Source organism: Nilaparvata lugens, unplaced genomic scaffold (assembly GCF_014356525.2).
Source record: "Nilaparvata lugens isolate BPH unplaced genomic scaffold, ASM1435652v1 scaffold5947, whole genome shotgun sequence".
Taxonomy (NCBI): domain Eukaryota; kingdom Metazoa; phylum Arthropoda; class Insecta; order Hemiptera; family Delphacidae; genus Nilaparvata; species Nilaparvata lugens.
The window spans coordinates 1-18,805 of NW_024091718.1; the positions used below are offsets into that span (position 1 = coordinate 1).

The following is an 18,805-nucleotide window of genomic DNA, read 5'->3' on the forward strand; positions in this document are numbered from 1 at the left end:
GAAGGTTTCTAAACAAGATTTGAGTTCTGTCACTTTATTAGCTGAGCACCAAGTTAAAGAACTTATCATTACTATAATAAAGGAAAGAACTGGCTCATACACGTACGGGATAGGAGAATAATTATGATTGACGCATCATCATCACGTCTAAACTAATGGACTAAAATTAATTTGAAATTTTGTATATAGATTCTTAATTTAACGAGGATGGTTCTAGGCCTATTTGAAACTCTTCTAGATTCCACTAGGCCAAGTTTCAGTTTGTCAAGTTTTAAAATAGACCGTTGCGGAGCACGGGTTACCTGCTAGTACATAACCTAACCTAACCTAACCGAATCCATAACCTAACCTAACCTAATCCATAACCTAACCTAACCTAATCCATAACCTAACCTAACCTAACCTAATCCATAACCTAACCTAATCCATAACCTAACCTAACCTAATCCTCTATGACTAATGAATTGGCATTGCCTTGTGTTGCAGTGTTACCTATACGAACTTCTTTGGCGCAGTAAGTGCAATGAGCGCTGTTACGTTTGAAGCAGTGAACGGCTACAGTAACATGTACTGGGGATGGGGCGGCGAGGACGATGACATGGCAGAGCGTCTGCAGAGCATCGGCGTACGCATTGTACGCAGCGCAGACGTGGTCGGACGTTACACCACGCTCGCCCACCATCCGCAGATCAGGAGTTTGGCCAGGTTCGTTACTATTTCAAATGCAAATCTTCCCGTTTCAATAATTTCAACATTCAAAGATTAGTATCTTTTGTCACAAGGATGGGAAGAAGGGGCCTTTTGCAGGCGAGAATGATGTTTCTAGTCGAGGCGTTAGCCGAGACTAGAATTTCATTTGAGCACTGCAAAAGACATTCACGTCCAAGTAACGTATACTATTTTTTGTCATAATAATATAAAGAAGAATAATATTGAGAAAATATAGAAAACATTACCTGCTTTTGTGCTGGAGTTGCTACTGCACATGCATTCTATAAACATGACCTAGTTTAAAAATTCCGAATCAGGAGTTTTGTGGAAGTTGACAAAACTTGGAGCGCTGAAGGTGGTTTTTTTTGTAGCAGTTTTGCTGTTCCTATTTCGGAACTAGGAAACATACTCGACTGTAAAGAAAGCATATGGTTTCATAACAGTAGAGTATGCTGTAATGAGAATCATATGTTATTTGTTCTGCAAATAGCTGTTTACAGGCTTGATTTAGTACTATCCCACTATACTATCATAGAGAAACAATAGCATAAGTGGATATCCCATGGTATAGGGCGTTTATGTCGCAACTTTTACTGTTATCTCAAGCTGATAGTCCACGTAGTTCTTTCCTGTGAAGCTTTATGACGCTGATAGTCTCTCATATTGTGCCGCTCATACACTCTTACCCCAACAAAACAGTAAAAATCCACAATAATCGACAGTAATCGGCTTGAGATAACAGTAAAAGTTGCGACATAAACGCCCTATACCATGGGATATCTACTCACGCTATTGTTTCTCTATGATACTACTAGAAACTAGTACTCTACCATGAACGTTTTCATTGGGAGAGTTCACAAGATACCTAGTTAGTTCTTGCCTAGGGAACTCTAAAACTAACTCTACTAATGAAAACCAGGTTTTAGTGAACACTAAAAGGAGTCTCTCCTTACAAATTTAACACTTTGAACAGAAAAACTTTTCATAGCAAATTTCTCAACGTCGTAACTGGCTTATACACGTACGGGATAGGAAATTTACGAATGACGCATCATCACGTCATTAAAATAGGGAATAGATAGGAGAATTTTCTGGAAGGAATAAAAAAAATACACGATTAAGAGGTTTTGTTTACCCACATCACAGACTAAGCCTGCTGGAGAGTGGCCCGTTTTATATGGGAATGAAAATATTCAATTCAATCCCATCTCACATAAGAGAAATTGATGGCTTGAAGGAGTTCAAAAAAACACTCAGGGAATTCCTTATTGTATTGTGTCCGTACAGGTTAGCAGACTTCCTTGTTGAATAGTGTTTGGTTGATGTATGTTATGTGGGATCTGTTGTGTTGAAATAGGAGGGATGGTAGATATTAGATTAAACTTTGACGTGTCATACTGCGCGGATCGTTGCTCCCTTAATGCAGTTCAGTAATTGTGACGAACAAGAAAAGTAAAGTAAAGTAATAATGGTGAATAGATGTGTTCACCTAAGAGGATGATCTATATTATAATAAAGGAAAGAACTGGCCCATACACGTACGGGATAGGAAATTCACGAATTTGTCGAATTTAGGAAAATCATCACGTTTGAACTACTGGACTGATTAAATTGGAATTTTTCATATAGATTCTTAATTTACCGAAGATGGTTGGTTATAGGGCTATTTTAAATTATTCTAGATTACACTACGTCAAGTTTTCAACCAGACTCTTGCGGAGCACGGGTTACCTTAAATCTTTGTCATAAACAAACATTGATTGCATGGACAAAAGTCAATTGAACATTATTATTCATATAGAACATGCACAAAAAAATATACATAAATTTACACAGCCAAATAATCTGAAAACAGACCTGAGTCAAAGCAATTGAGAACAATAATATTATGGAAAGGCATTGCAGTTGAACATTTCTTTAACTGAGTAAAAAGCTCTCCCCTTCAACCATTTCGTTACTATAGACTTAAATCTTCTGCTGTTCATATTATTCTAACTTCAGATGATAGAGCATTGAACATTTTTACACCTAAATAGCTGTACATTCTCTGCGTCCTAGCAAGCCTGACCCGACTCGAATCTATCCGACAAACCAGATCTCGTGTTATATTCATGACTTTCTCTTCTTAAATTGAAAATACTAAGGTTATCTTTTACAAAAAACAAACATTCCAAAATGAAAATACAAGGAATAGTTAGAACACCACTAGCTGGAAACACAGGTTTACATGATTCCCTCATGCCCAAATTACCTGCTAGTATTATACACCGTGATTCAAAAAGAATACCACAACTTTGAAAATTGATAACTCGGCAAAGAATAAACGGAGAGTAAAGCACTATCTGTCATCGATTTGAGGAAGCTCTGAAGTTTTCTTTGTTCCTTATTTAGTCCCATTGGCACTCATCTGTCCGTGCCTATTTGAATGAAAACTATCCGAGGCAATGGATCGGCTGCTAAGCAGCTCGAGACAGAGCACTTCATCACTGGCCTCCAAGAAGCCCTGACCTCACCCCCTGCATTTTTTTCTATGGGGGTACGTTAAAGATAAGGTGTATCGACCGCCTCTACCAGCTAACATTGAGGAGCTCAAACAAGAAATAACAGCAGCTATACAAACTGTTACGCCCGATATGCTACTGAGGGTGTGCAACGAGTTCGAGTATCGTATTGATACCACTCGAGTGTCTGGAGGGGGTCACATTGAACATTTGTGAACTTGTTCTCTAGTGCGGAAAACTTAATTTAATACTCTTCATTTTGGTTTACAACCCAAGTTTCTATTATGTTTCCTTGATTAAATACAGATTTTCAAAGTTGTGGTATTCTTTTTGAATCAGTCTGTATAAAAAAATAGATCTATAAATAGAAAGAGGGTAGGCTACTACTACTAGTAATTTTCTATAATAATTAAACAATCAATATTCATGTAACCCTATTAACATACTTTATTACTAATGTAATCTTCTATTTGTCATTTGATTTTCAGATGGGAGATACTAGATCGAGCTTTGAGAAGGAAGGACTTTGATGGCCTGGGGAGTTTACATTATACAAGATTAGCTCTGAAGCAAACCAGCCTTATGACTCATATATTGGTTGACCTAGTGTCAACTAACTGATCAGCACTATCATATCACACGACTGTATACCCTGCAAAAACTAAGTATTTTTTATCCTTATAAACCGAAAATAATAATAATATAAACCTTTTGATTGATGTGAAAAATTGAAATTCATTTATTTAGTATCTATTCGTTTAAATTTTTTGTTTTAATTCGTATACCGTACATGTTTTGAGAAGAAAAGAAGACAGCAATCTCAATCAAATTGAAGTTGCTTTCCATGACGAAACACTATACAATAGCTTTGTTGAAGTTCTGACACTGTGTTACTAGTAAATATTTCTCAATAGTAAATCTTAACTAGTAAATAATCTCAATCAAGTGTTGAAAAGAAGTTTCTGTTTATCAGAGATTGACAATGGTGTAATAACCGGAACGGGTCTTCCTAATTATCAATAAATCAGTCGTTTTTTGACAATTTCTTAGTCTTTTTCATTGAATATGTTGAAAAGAAATGCAGAAGGACGACGACCGAGAGGAAGACCACGACGGAAATGGTGGAGTCAAGTGAAGGCCGATATGGAGAGAATTGGAGCAACCGAGGAGGACGCGGAGAATCGAGAGAGGTGGAGGGGCTTTGTTGGTGCGGCTAAATATCTACTTAGATATGTATGGCCATGGCAGTAAATAAGTATTTTTCGCCACACTGCACAGAAAGCAGCTGTTTTCCAGTCCCTACGTAGATCTGAAAGACCTTGTTTGCAGACGACGTCAGAAAAGGGTTTCTTTTCCGGTCTAGGCCAGAAAGTTGTCTCTTTCCAGCCGCTCATGGAAGTAGTTAATAAGTCATCCGCTAGGTCGGGCGAGTGTCCACTTTCATCATCAGCTGAAGTCGCCATGATTTCAGTTCCAGTTTCGAATCAAATTAATTCGCTTCGCAACCAGTTTTATTCAATTATTTATTGTTGATTAGTGCATTCCGAATTTTCAAAAATGCTTGAAGATGACTGTGGTATTCCAAGTGAAATTTTAAAAGAATCTGAAATCCTGACTGCAAATCTTCTACCACTAAAATCAAGAGATAGGTACGATAGCTTAACGAGTATTCTTTATTTTATATTCTTTATTTATTTTGTCAGCAATACCTGTAGTGTGGCGAAAAATATCGTTCGCACCAGGGGCAAAAATGTTTTTTCCAGCCTCAATCTTTTCTAGTCCTCGGCCTACGGCCTCGGACTTGAAAACCAATTTCGAGCTGGAAAAATCTCATTTTCTGCTCTAGGTGCGAAATATACTATATTCATATGGCTTTTATCGGCAAAGAGACGTTGTTGGATGCTCTGCCTTGCAGTATTACCCAATGTCTTTTCTTATTTACTCATAAGTTTATGCAAAATTTATTTACTCATAAATAGCATGCAAACTTGCAATCAATACTGAAGTTGAAGCAAATAGTTTTCAATATTTTCTATTGTATTCTGCAATGTTCAAAGAGTATTTTTCATTCTGAGAATTCAATATTCATCTTCACTCTACAAGCCAGCCCTACCCACTTTCAAAGTCCAATATCTTCTTCAATAGATAGAGCAGATAAACTTTTTACAGCACAAATTAGCACTAAAACCCTAGATATGTTGATTCTTTTGTGCTATTTTTGAATTAATTTGTGCCGTTCTGGGTGGTGCAAGCGTGAAGCCAGCCCTACCCACTTTCAAAGTCTAATATCTTTTTCAAATTGATACCACAAAATAAACTTTATACAGCACAAATTCAACACCCTGGATTGATGTGAAAAATTGAAATTCATTTATTTAGTATCTATTCGTTTAAATTTTGTTTAATTGTATACGTACATGTTGTGAGAAGAAAAGAAGACAGCAATCTCAATCAAATTGAAGTTGCTTTCCATGACGAACACTATACAATAGCTTTGTTGAAGTTCTGACACTGTGTTACTAGTAAATATTTCTCAATAGTAAATCTTAACTAGTAAATAATCTCAATCAAGTGTTGAAGAAGTTTCTGTTTATCAGAGATTGACAATGGTGTAATAACCGGAACGGGTCTTCCTAATTATCAAAAAATCAGTCTTTTTTGACAATTTCTTAGTCTTTTTCATTGAATCTGTTGAAAAGAAATGCAGAAGGACGACGACCGAGAGGAAGACCATGACGGAAATGGTGGAGTCAAGTGAAGGCGATATGGAGAGAATTGGAGCAACGAGGAAGACGCGAGAATCGAGAGAGGTGGAGGGGCTTTGTTGGTGCGGCTAAATATCTACTTAGATATGTTGGCCATGGCAGTAAATAAGTATTTTTCGCCACACTGCACAGAAAGCAGCTGTTTTCCAGTCCCTACGTAGATCTGAAAGACCTTGTTTGCAGACGACGTCAGAAAAGGGTTTCTTTTCCGGTCTAGGCCAGAAAGTTGTCCTCTTTCCAGCCGCTCATGAAGTAGTTAATAAGTCATCCGCTAGGTCGGGCGAGTGTCCCTTTTCATCATCAGCTGAAGTCGCCATGATTTCAGTTCCAGTTTCGAATCAAATTATTCGCTTCGCAACCAGTTTTATTCAATTATTTATTGTTGATTAGTGCATTCCGATTTCAAAATGCTTGAAGATGACTATGGTATTCCAAGTGAAATTTTAAAAGAATCTGAAATCCTGACTGCAAATCTTCTACCACTAAAATCAAGAGATAGGTACGATAGCTTAACGAGTATTCTTTATTTTATATTCGTTATTTATTTTGTCAGCAATACCTGTAGTGTGGCGAAAAATATCGTTCGCACCAGGGGCAAAAATGTTTTTCCAGCCTCAATCTTTTCTAGTCCTCGGCCTACGGCCTCGGACTTTAAAACCGATTTCGAGCTGGAAAAATCTCAATTTTCTGCTCTAGGTGCGAATATACTATATTCATATGGCTTTTATCGGCAACGAGACGTTGTTGGATGCTCTACCTTGCAGTATTACCCAATGTCTTTTCTTATTTACTCATAAGTTTATGCATAATTATTTACTATAAATAGCATGCAAACTTGCAATCAATACTGAAGTTGAAGCAAATAGTTTTCAATATTTTCTATTGTATTCTGCAATTTCAAAGAGTATTTTTCATTCTGAGAATTCAATATTCATCTTCACTCTACAAGCAGCCCTACCCACTTTCAAAGTCCAATATCTTCTTCAATAGATAGAGCAGAATAAACTTTTTACAGCACAAATTAGCACTAAAACCCTAGATATGTTGATTCTTTTGTGCTATTTTTGAATTAATTGTGCTGTTCTGGGTGGTGCAAGCGTGAAGCCAGCCCTACCCACTTTCAAAGTCTAATATCTTTTTCAAATTGATACCACAAAATAAACTTTATACAGCACAAATTCAACACCCTGGATATGGTACTTTATTGTGCTGTTCTGAGATTATTTTGTGCAGTTCTAGGTGGTGCAAGAGTGAAGCAGTCTTACCCACTCCAAAGACCAATATCTTTCTCAAATTGATAGCACATAATAAACTTTTTACAGCACAAATTCAGCACTAAAACCCTTTTGATGACTGAACCAGATGTAGATCACAATTCTAAACACATTTTGTTCAGTTATATTTTCCCGTCAGACGCCCGTTATGAGTGAATTGTGCCTAATGCTAGAACAGTCAAATTTTCATCCATCAATAATATGGCAGATGAAGCTATCAGTCTGGTTATCAACGGAGGTATTACATGAAGTCTGGTAATTAGTATGAGGAAAATAATTATTTATAAACACTTGCGCTAGCACCAAATTAGGAATCTTAATGCCTTTTCATATAGAACTTGAACTGAGGCTTCATTTTCCAACTTTCAAATGAAGAGCTGATAAAAAGAGAAAGAGTCGAGGGATAGGTTGTCGTGACCGTAGACGACTACTTGTACCCTTGTAAGAATATACCATTGCCGTCAAGTTGTCACCCCGACTACTTGACACCTACTGGCCGGAAGAGCCAACTAGTCATGACCGTAAACGACAATTTGACACCTCGCACTCTAGCGACAAGGTGTCCCCCCGATTAGTTGTCACCTTCTCAGAAAGGAGACAGCTAGACGGGTATGGCTCACTTCTAATTGTCCCCTAAAACCGGTTTTAAAAGGGGACAAGTAGTTGGGTGACACCTAGTCGCGTACCCGTAATACCTAGTCCACATCTAGGCCAGCGATGGCAAACCTCCCATCCACACACTGGCGCGGTCTTCTTGGGCCTTCATTGGGCCAACATGTGGCTAATAAGTTTTCATAAATGAGATTACATATTTTGTTAATTAATCATATTTTTACATTTTTGAAAAACGATCTGTAAACATTGCGGAGCTAGAAAGGATAGTGCTATTTATTTGCTTTGTCGAATGAAAACAAGAATTCAGGGCACCAATGTTAATCAAATACTTTCATTATACATGGTCACTATTATAGGCCACACTCTTGCCAAATCGCGCAATAGTTGTTGAGAGTGTGGAGCGATGACAGCCGTCCACTCTTGCGCTGGTGGTCATTTGTACGCATTGGGCCTAAATGTGGATGCAGCATAAGCTGGCCACTAACGGTACGACATGCGTGATACACACGTCGTCATATTACATTCATTGTTGTGTCATCACAGCGAAAGGCTTAGGCCCGTCGCAAAGTAGACCCACGAAAAGCAACCCAGGCCGTGGGATGTTTTGTAAACCATTGCTATAGAATCATTCATAATCAATCAGCTGACAAGTGGATTATTCATTGCATGTATTACACAGATGTCTGGAGAAGCCTAGCAATGATTTACAAAACATCGCACGGCGTGGTTGCTTTTCGTGGATTAGCGTGGTATATTTTGCGGCGGGCCTTAAAACAAATTGTTTGATGTTAGGTTTTTGTATCTCCGATATTTTGTTTATCTTTTCTTTGCTGCTCTATTTAAGGTTAATTTTTTCCCATCATTATAACTAGTAGGTTATTTATTTGTATTGGTTGTTTATTTTATGTTTGAAGCCTCTTGCTGATGACAAGACATGCTTGATGAACATGTGTGTACATGAATATCCTACCGCTAGTGCCTACCCCAATTGATAGCATATAGGATACTATTATTAGGATAATAACCGTTTTTCAAATAGAGAATAATTCATTTATTGCAACACCTTCTTGATCTGGAAATTCTGATTGTTTTCGGCGATTACTTATCAGTTCTTGCAAAGGTGTATAGATTCGTTCCAGAACTGAAAGTCTTGGTTTTGTGTTTTGAAACAGCATCAAAAGTTTTGTTTCATTACTGTTTGTTTCAATGCTTAATGCCAAATAGAATAGTACTTTTTGTCCTGTTATCACTTCTACGATCAAAACATCACGCACTGAGTTCCACGGGTAAAACATGACGTTGCGTTGACCTAAACTGTTTGTAGTTGTGAACTGTACTCCAAGGGGAACAATAACCAATAGTTTTTCTGATACTATTTCATAATACATGGTTAAATAGAGCATAAGCACTACTATACCCAGACAACACAGAGACCTCTGTTGGACGTCCAGTGGATGGCCATGTCGGATATTTAGAATATCCGGCGGACATCCGTTTTTTGCCAAAATATGTCCTATGGACGTCCACAGGACATTCAAGTGTCACAGAATCCGATGTCCGTCAGACATCCAAATTTAATCCACACTAGACATTGTTTGGATATTGTAGGACATCCTACGGATGTCTTGTGGATGCCATAATTATAAAATTAGGAAATCCATTGGACATCTACTTACGACCAAATTTGGTCTTGCTTTCTTGACCATTGAGGAACTAAGATGTTTGTCATGAATACATTTTTTTATAATATAGTGAAGATTTAGTTACCATTCCGGTGCAGTTCTTGGCCCGAAACGGTACTCAATTCTAGATTCTGTTAAAAAAGAATTTCAATAAATAAAATGCATATTAAAATTTTAACAAAATTTTATTTTGAAATCACAGGTTAATTAAAAACCATCAACATCAGTTCATAAAAGTATAACTTTCCTCCCTAGGTGTCAGTGGCGGCTCCAAAACAAAATAAACGTGTGTGTAATAATAAACAAGGATATGTAAGTGATCGTGTAATAAACAAAAACTATATTCATTCTATTGAAAATTTATTGGATAATTGGATATTTAGTTAAAAGCAATTGAGAATGTAATTGAACTTGAGAAGTTTGTGAGACCTTCTAATATTGAGAATTCCACACAATCAGTAAGGGTTTGCGTGAGCGCGTAAGTACAAGTTAAAAATATTACTGTGCTATATATTGTATTTCCAGGCTAATAATATTAAGACTGATCTTATGTAGAACAGTTTTGGCTTTCTATTTCTATTGTATTGATTGAATCTTGTAACTTATTTATTTCACTTATTGTTATCTCTTACAGTGACTTGGAATTTTGTTGGGAAAATGATATAATTCAAGTTCTATGACAATTATCCCTATTAAAATGACAATTTAATAATCCCTATTTATCGCGTTCTTACTTCCTATGAAAGTTAGGATTGGTATCTGCAACCTCCAATCTATATTTACACCAGCCGCCACTGCTAGGTGTACAAATAAATATTTTACAAAATGGATATAACCTTGAAAATTTTGATTCAAAAGTATTGATAAAGCAAGACTTTTTCCATATACTAAGATAATGTGGGAAAACGTAAGAATTTTGTTATGAATGAGTTACATTATTCTAAGAGAATCATGAAAAAAGTTAGTAGTACTCATTGAACTTAATTTAAACTATTATTTATAGGCCTATTGTTATTTACTTTTAAAAACATATTCAAGGTTCATGAAGTATGGCAAATATATGATGCAATTTTAGATGTTTAACTACAGCTACTACAAACACCGTTTTTGTTTTGTTTTATGGCAAATATATGATGCAATTTTAGATGTTTTACTACAGCTACTACAAGAACCGTTTTTGTTTTCCGGTTTGACGTTCAGGAGCATGCCTCAACCAATTTTTGGTGGCCTCTTCAATCGTTTTTTCCGTTGCTTCTTGAAACCCCATCTTAACAGCTTCTGAAATGAAGATCAAATTGTTGTAAACTGCTGATTTTATTATAGTCAGAGTGAGGTTTAAATGGTGTTTTACAATTTTAGTTTTCAATCCCTTAAAACGATATTCAAGGCAACCACATTATTTCTCTTGCCCAAGTGAACAAGCCCTACTGTTCACTGAATCACTAGTAGACCAATCAGGACCCCCTATATACCAGGCATTGGTCCTGGACCAATCACGAGTAATGTAAATATATACTATATTCTGTCTAACAAAAGAACGGATTGAATATCATAATAATAATTATTGACCAATCAAAGTGAAGTCTAAGATTCAAGTCGACGATTTAGCATTTTTCTTTATGTTTATTGTTTGTTCCGCATTTACGGCTAAATGCGGCAATGGATTTTCATGAGATTTGGCAGGAATATTCATTTTTTAACTATAAGTCGATGTATACACAAGGCTTTTTGAAATTTTGCGTTTTAAGGATAATATGGTTTAGGCCTATAACTGCGAAAATCAGAATATCTCATCCCCGAAAATCATAAGTATAAAGACGAATGAACTTAACTTAAGAAGATAATGGAAACTTAAATTTTTATTTAAAACCATAGGTTAGGGTTTAGGCTTTTGCTTTTAAATCGCAATATGCTGGTATTATTCAAAATGTTTAGATAATGAAAAGCAAAAAGCTTGCATCTCAGAACATTTGTGTAATTTAGTTTTGCTGAACGTCACCTTAAAATTTTTTGGGGATGCGGTATTTTGACTATAGCTATAACTGCGCAATGTCTACTGTTCCCAGAAGTACTAGTAGTTTTGTTTTGGTAAAATTATCAGCTGAAAGCCTGAAATATTGATTCACATATGACTACTCCTTCATGTAAAAAGAGCTAATTTTCAATTTTGGCAATCATTAAAAAAATATATTGAACAGAATGTGAAACTACCTCAAGACTTTTCAACTGATAGTGTTTTCGAACCAAAATAATTCTTTGCTCACATTCACTCCATCGTTTTGGTAAACAAAGTATAGTGAGCCACTACCTTCACTAGCTAGTGAGTGAGCCCCGGGCTGAAGAGCTCGCTAAAACACTGATATTGTCAGCTGTTCTATTGAAAGCGTTGAAAGTCAAGATAAATAGCTCAAGTTGCATTGAGTTACGAATTGTATGCAACTAATAGTCGTTTGGACAACTAAACACATGCACTTACCCTCAAGGACTCTGGCACTTTGAAGAATTGAAAACTGTTTTTTCCCTTTCGCACCAAACCAGCTGTAGTCTTTGGCTAATTCATCACCAATAAGTCTTCTCATTATTCTTTTCGTCATGTCATTTATGCTGTTTTCGCCAATTTTACTCAGGTAGTTGACCTGGAAAGTTAAAAACAAAAACCATATTAACAATGTAGTAAAACTCTTATTATTAACACTGCAAGCAAAGTCCAGCACAACTGTAGTAAATTTAAAATAACACATAAGAATAAGAGGTGTCCAATCTGAATGAAGTTGAGGATAAATAGGTACTCAGCATTTCGAGTCAACATGCAATATGCTCTGCTGACCAATTGGTTTGGATAATAGACTCAATACTATATAAGTCATAACTCAATTACATTTTTATTTTCTAATTTTTAATAAAATCCACCTATTCCAATTCCTACTTATCCAAAGAAGGTTTGGTCCCAATAAGCTTGGAATACCAAAACTCTACTGTATTGTCTCAATTTGTTTAAACAATTTATAAAAAAACTAGTAAAAACTTCTTTACTTTAACATAGTAACATCAAACATAATAATTTTATTTTTTAATGGTTTTAACATCAGTATGTCCATAAGATCCAAGCATTTCTCCTGACAATAATATCTTATACAGTTTAGTTTGGAGAAACTTCAAGTTTAAAAAACTAATATTGTTTAAAAAATTGAACACCAGTTGCAGATTTACTTGTACATTAAACTGAAAATTGAAATCTGAAGTTGTACCAACAAAGTATATCTTACCATGTTATTTTTGGAATGATTATCTCTCAGCTCCTCTTCTATTTTGAGCAGACTCTCCTCAGTCTTCATTGACAATCGTGCCGGATCAAAGTTGATTTCATCATGCTGCTGGTTTGACCAGGGGTCTGTATTTTGATTTTGAGATTTCAATATTGATTCCAACATGTCTCGGTTGCTGTTAGTAGTAGCTCTCAGAAGAGCTAATTGCTGAAGAACTTATTTTCTGAATTCTGGAACAAGTATTTATAATATTAAAACAAAATATTTAAAAAAATAAAAATGGGGATTTATACTTTCACCAGTATTTACCCATTTTACCAGTGATTTTAGAGGGTACATAAAAATGCTTTATGAAAAAATTAACTGTGTCGTGAATATATCAGTTTTTAACCAAAAAATTCTGAAAGGTTAGGTTCTATAGGTTGGCCTTGATTAGGTTGTGTAACATTGACAATGGTACACAATTCAATTTTTTTATAGGCCTAATAATTTTATAAGTAACCGATTTTGTTTTGTCAATTTACTGTTCATGACATAGGCTAGCGTTGATAAATTTTTAAAATCACACAGACTTAACCTAAGCAACCTTAAAAAGACAGCGTATTATGCATTGATTAGCCAGGTCTATAAGATTCATAGGCTATTCTGAAAATCAAAAATGAAGATCACCTTCAAGAAGTTGAGGAAAAATAATAGGCCTATAACATTACACCTTATTTGCAACTTATTGATCAAATCACAGGTAACAAATTAACAGCCTCTACAGATACTGCATGATGAGAACTGAACAAAGAAATGACATAGCCTATTCTACATTGATTGGCTCAGTCTATAATATTAAATATTTTATAACAGTAACTTATGAGGAGTTATGGAAAAATATATTACACATACCTTTGCAATTTATGGATTCCACGTTTTTCAAGAATTCTAGGATTCAACGTTTTCAAGATAGCCACAAAGAAGTAAAGACCGAAGAAAGAAGAGCAAACAGCCAGCGAGCAAACACTTTCTCTTTCAACTTATATAGATCAAAATGGCCATGGCGCAGAACCAGTGCTACCTACATACATTCTGCGCGCGCTATTTAGCTCTAATTTAAAATATCACAAGATCAATATTTATAGCTATTCTCCATTTTTTTCAAATAAAACTTAAGAAAACTGGAAATATATATAGCCTACTAAGATTCTCACTATTATATATGATAAGTTAATAAGCTATTTCATACAAAGTATGGAAAAGTTGAAATTTTTTCGTTAAATCTCACAAAAATCCTATTGCTTTCCACAGAATCACCAGGATTTTGTCTGATTAGAGTTGAATGAACAAAAAACAAGTAAAAATGCTTTTTACTCAAAAACTATGGCTCTAATTGAAAAATATACGAAATAAAAAGTATTTGTAATGCAATTTTACATCTAGAAAACTTACTCTTGTTATGAGTAAGTAATTTTTTGTTATATGATGCACAAAATTTTCAAAGTCGTTTGGTGATAAGAGTTTTGAAAATTCATTGCTCCTAAACTATTCTGAATCTAGCTTCCCCTCGTCCTAGAATTGAAATTAAACTCAAAGATAGTCCCTATTTGTCAATTTCAGCCCTAATCCACGCTTGGAATTCGAGTTTAAATATCATTTTCGCTAAATTTTGGAGGGTTGTTGTGAGTGCCAGGGGTGAAACATAAGGATGTGCTTCACAGACCTATTGGGGGTCATATAGGTCTGCATGTGTGCCAAGTTTCATCCCGATCATATAAGGGGTTGGAGAGTGACGGGCGCCCGATGAAATTTATTGAAGAATATCATTTAGTTGATACTAACATATTATATACTCAAATATAATGTAGTATATTTGATTGAAATAAATAATTGAAAAATAAAGAATGAAAATGAAAAGTCAACTATTTTATACAAATAATTAAAAACCCATGGTCATCCTTTGTATGATGTCCTATGGACAACTATCTGGGATTTGTTTTGGACCATCCAGATTGGATATGTGATGGACGTCCAGTGGTAGTCCACAATAGCCGTGGATCAACATAGGATATATCGGAAGCGGATCGGACATCCAGTGGATATCATGTGTTGTCTGGGATTACTTCACAGGAAATTTCAGAGAGTAGAATCAAGAAACAGTTATGCTTGTATTTTGAGAGTGCTGGACTGTTGGTGGATGCTCAGTACGGGTTTAGGGCTGGAAGAACAAAAACCCAGGCAGTGGAAAGTCTTTTGAGGGTCGTGCTTTCGTGCTTGAGAGCTTTGAGAGCAGGGGTTCACAGGCTTGACATTGTGCGATTGAGCCGTGCTTTTGACACTGTAGACCACCAGATCCTGCTGTCCAAGTTGGAGTTTTATGGGGTCATTGATGTCTCATTGAAGCTCCTGAAATCTTACCTATCAGGTCGTCACCAGGTGGTCCAGGTGAATGGTAGGGTTTCTGCAATGAAGGCTATTCCACATGGGGTCCCTCAAGGGTCCATACTCGGCCCCCTGCTCTTCATAATTAGGACAAATGATCTACCTTGTGCACTGGATAATAGGTTGGCAGCCTATGCAGATGATAACACATTTTTGATGTGAGCAGCTCTTCAACATATCTGACAGAGAAGATGAGTGAGTCCTTTGGTGCTGCATCGGTGTGGTTCAAGTCAAACTTCCTCAAGCTAAATGAGGAGAAAACCCAAAGAATAATTTTTAGTTTGAGAAATATTGTGGATCAGGAGAGAAGTGTACAACTTCTTGGTTTTCACCTTGATCCAAAATTAACCTGGAACCCCCACATTGAAGTCATCTGTAAGAAGCTATCACAGGTGATTTTCTTATTAAGGCAGCTTATGCTCAGTGTGCCAAAGGACTATGTCAAGACATCCTATTTCTCATTCTTCCAAGGAATCATGTTGTATGATCTTGAACATTAGGGTGCAGCTAGTGGAGTTAATAGAATTCTCCTGCTTCAAAAGAAGGTCATACGAATTATTACTGGCTCAGGAATCATTGACCACTGTCGTCCTCTCTTTTGTGCTGAATCCATCATGACAGTGATATGCCTCTACATCTTCATATCACTGAAAAAAGTTAAGATTTCTGTGGGGAGTATGCGACTGCATAGTGACATCCCCAACTTTGACACCAGGGGCAGGTACCAGGTCGACATTCCATTCACAAGGCTGAGCAGAGTGAGGAATAGCCCTAGCCACCTAAATGCCAGACTTTTCAACAGGCTTCCGGCAGCAGCTAGGTCTCTATCAACCAAGAAGTTTCTCCGGGCCATTTTCTGATACCAACTCCTATGTATGAAATGAATGAGTTTTTCAGTGTTCCTGAAAGGACTATCAATGTGTTTTACAAAAGTACCTGCATCTTACTGTGATATTTCTGTATTTTGATAGACTGAACTCTATATTTATTAAAAACCAATTTTTGTACCTTGTAAACTTTGACGAACCAATTGCTGTATTATTTTGATGGCTTAAAGGCAATAAAAATCATTTATCATATGTGTGGAGAAGCCAGTCTATTGCTGTATTTCCATAAGGTCTATAGTTTCAATCAGGTACTTGTGAATGAGAATTGAGAATACTGCGTGAGGTCTACTGTTTACAGAACTACTAGTAGGTTGTAGCACAGATAAGAAAAAGAAACTGTCCCTATGATTTTGGTGCTAAAAAGTAGAAAATATTGATTTTATAGGTACTGAAAATATTGATCAAAAACATCGATGGCAGAAAAGTATCGGTGGCCTTCCATCGATGTCAGAAATATCGGATATTGACCCAAAATATCGATATTTGCAAAACTTCGATATCGATACCAAACACTAGCCCTCAGCCGGTGAGCCCACGCTAACAGCATGTCAGGTGGTAAGCAGCTACAGTCGCCCCTACCCCTATTCTGCCATTTTATTTTTCAGTTTCAACTTTCAACTGAGCCATTTACATTTTGATTTACTCTCCAGTATTTTTATAACGCTTAAATCATGGAATCTATTGTAAGTATCACTGTATCTTTTATTATTTATGTAATACCTTTTTGTTGTTTTGTTATAGGCTACTTAGGCCCCCCGCAAAGTAGACCCACGCTAATCCACGAAAAGCAACCCACGCCGTGGGATGTTTACATGCTTATTTATTTATTCAATCATTCAGAATTATACAACTTACAGAAAAGTACCACAGGCTAAATCTCCCAAAAAGGTTCCAATTCTAATTTATACAACAGTCCAAATGTAGTTTGGTTATGTATCACTTCAAAAGGTACTTGAGTATTAAACGGAGGCCACTATTACGAAACGCGCCGCGGCACTTATAGAAGGTTAAATTGTTATAGATGTTGTAGTAGAACTATTCTAGTATTGTTGTGAGTCGAGCGTTATCAGATGGGTCATGTGTCTACTCGCAAAAATCCCCTCCAAGTAGGCCAAGGTCAGGGTCGTTGACCGGAGCGCGCGCCATTCCCGTCATCGCCTGTCACTGTGTCTGGTCAGTAAAAGGTCAATAAAGTGACCTTTGTCTCTGACCTTTGTCACTGTGTCTGGTCATTAAAGTGTGTTTTTCCAATTATGTAGTTATTTATGGTATCCGTACGAAATATTTCTGTAGGTTAGGTGGCTCCATTTAATACTCAAGTACCCTTCAAAATTCTTCAATTTACAATTCAAAAAACATAATTCATCACACACAAATAACTTTAAATTAAAAAAAAGTTGTAAATTGAATTAAATTAATACAAATAGTTGTAACTTAAAATTCCAAACTTTGAAAAACAATTAAATTTTGAGACCGAGAAGACAAACACACTAGATATTTAGTTCTTATCACAGCTGACAACATTAATTTAGTTTGTAAACCATTGTTTCAGATCCAGACATCTGTGTAATGATGATTTATTACAATGAATAATCCACTGTCAGCTGATTGATTATGATTAATATTCTATAGCAATGGGTAATTGTTTACAAAAATCCCATGGGTTGCTTTCATGGATAGCGTGGTCTACTTTGCGGTGGGACTCAGGTTGTAGGCTAACATATTTTTAAGCATCAAATACAAATAGGCTATTCTTATAACTTTCTATTATTCCAATATTTCATGTTAAGTTAAGCGAACAGTATGTAACTTGAACATTAATTCGAATTTGAGGTTATAACTTGTTTCATTTATTTATATAATTATAGTTGCAATACATTCTCAACAACTATGAATAATTTGGAGGCTCATGTTATTATGACTAACCGTAATTGCAGTGGAGAAATATAGCATTGCCAATCTTCTGCCTTACCACTGCCTTCTATAAAGAATAGGTGATACTGGTATATCTGATGAACGGTAATAAGGCAATATTAACTGTTCATCTTGTTTGAAATGATAAATAATTTTTATAGTCATTAATTAATAATTAGGTTTCTTATTGTCATTATATTTCCAATAATTAAACTATGAATTTTCATATCAGATTAGCATAGATATCTTTTTTCGTTAGGGATATTCTTGAATAGAAAGAAATAAAATCTGAGTGCCCAGTTGCACAAAAGCCGGTTAAATTTTAACCGTGATAATTTCACGAGAACTAATCAGAAAAGCCTTTTTTTCTAAAAGCCTCTGATTAATTCTCGTGAAATTAATCATGGTTGAATTTAGCAGTTTCTGTGCAACCGGGCCTAAGTATACCCTTTTAATTTTTGTTTTATTTACATTTCATAAAATTTTCAAAAAAGGGTACCTTCATTTTTATTTCTGTCTATTAGCCTGAATATGTTGTCATTATTACTATTATCTTCTACATTGTTAAAGAACAATCTGGAATCGTTGCGGAGCTAGAAGAGGATAGTGCTATCTGCATGCCATGGTACACAGTCTACATACATTGTTTGTGTCATCACAGGAAACAGCTTCAAGCATAATTTTCTGATAAAATTGGAAATTCATTATTAAATCATTTTCTTGGCGAAAAAAATTATTGATCATTTCTATAGCAAGAAAGAACGGT

At 35.8% G+C, this 18,805-nt stretch overlaps 2 protein-coding genes across 4 annotated transcripts; one reads left to right on the forward strand and one right to left on the reverse strand.

The window, feature by feature from the left end:
* Positions 1-465: 465 nt before the first annotated feature.
* LOC111046459 (beta-1,4-galactosyltransferase 5) lies at positions 466-3,891 on the forward strand. Its single transcript, XM_039444993.1, has 2 exons — positions 466-705; positions 3,701-3,891. Exons 1-2 carry the CDS (start codon positions 524-526, stop codon positions 3,831-3,833), a joined length of 315 nt encoding a protein of 104 aa, XP_039300927.1. The 5' UTR covers positions 466-523; the 3' UTR covers positions 3,834-3,891.
* A 5,823-nt stretch (positions 3,892-9,714) lies between these two features.
* LOC111051588 lies at positions 9,715-14,187 on the reverse strand. Of its 3 annotated transcripts, none has more exons than XM_022338124.2 (4): positions 13,709-14,187; positions 12,815-13,044; positions 12,025-12,184; positions 9,715-10,823 (listed from the first exon to the last, which is right to left on the reverse strand). In XM_022338124.2, exons 2-4 carry the CDS (start codon positions 12,977-12,979, stop codon positions 10,711-10,713), a joined length of 438 nt encoding a protein of 145 aa, XP_022193816.1. In that variant the 5' UTR covers positions 12,980-13,044; positions 13,709-14,187; the 3' UTR covers positions 9,715-10,710. The 3 variants fall into 3 exon arrangements, with proteins under 3 accessions (XP_022193816.1, XP_022193815.1, XP_039300928.1); XM_022338123.2 differs by having other exon boundaries at positions 9,715-10,826; positions 13,709-14,172; XM_039444994.1 differs by lacking the exon at positions 13,709-14,187 and having other exon boundaries at positions 9,715-10,826; positions 12,815-13,692.
* Positions 14,188-18,805: the final 4,618 nt, after the last annotated feature.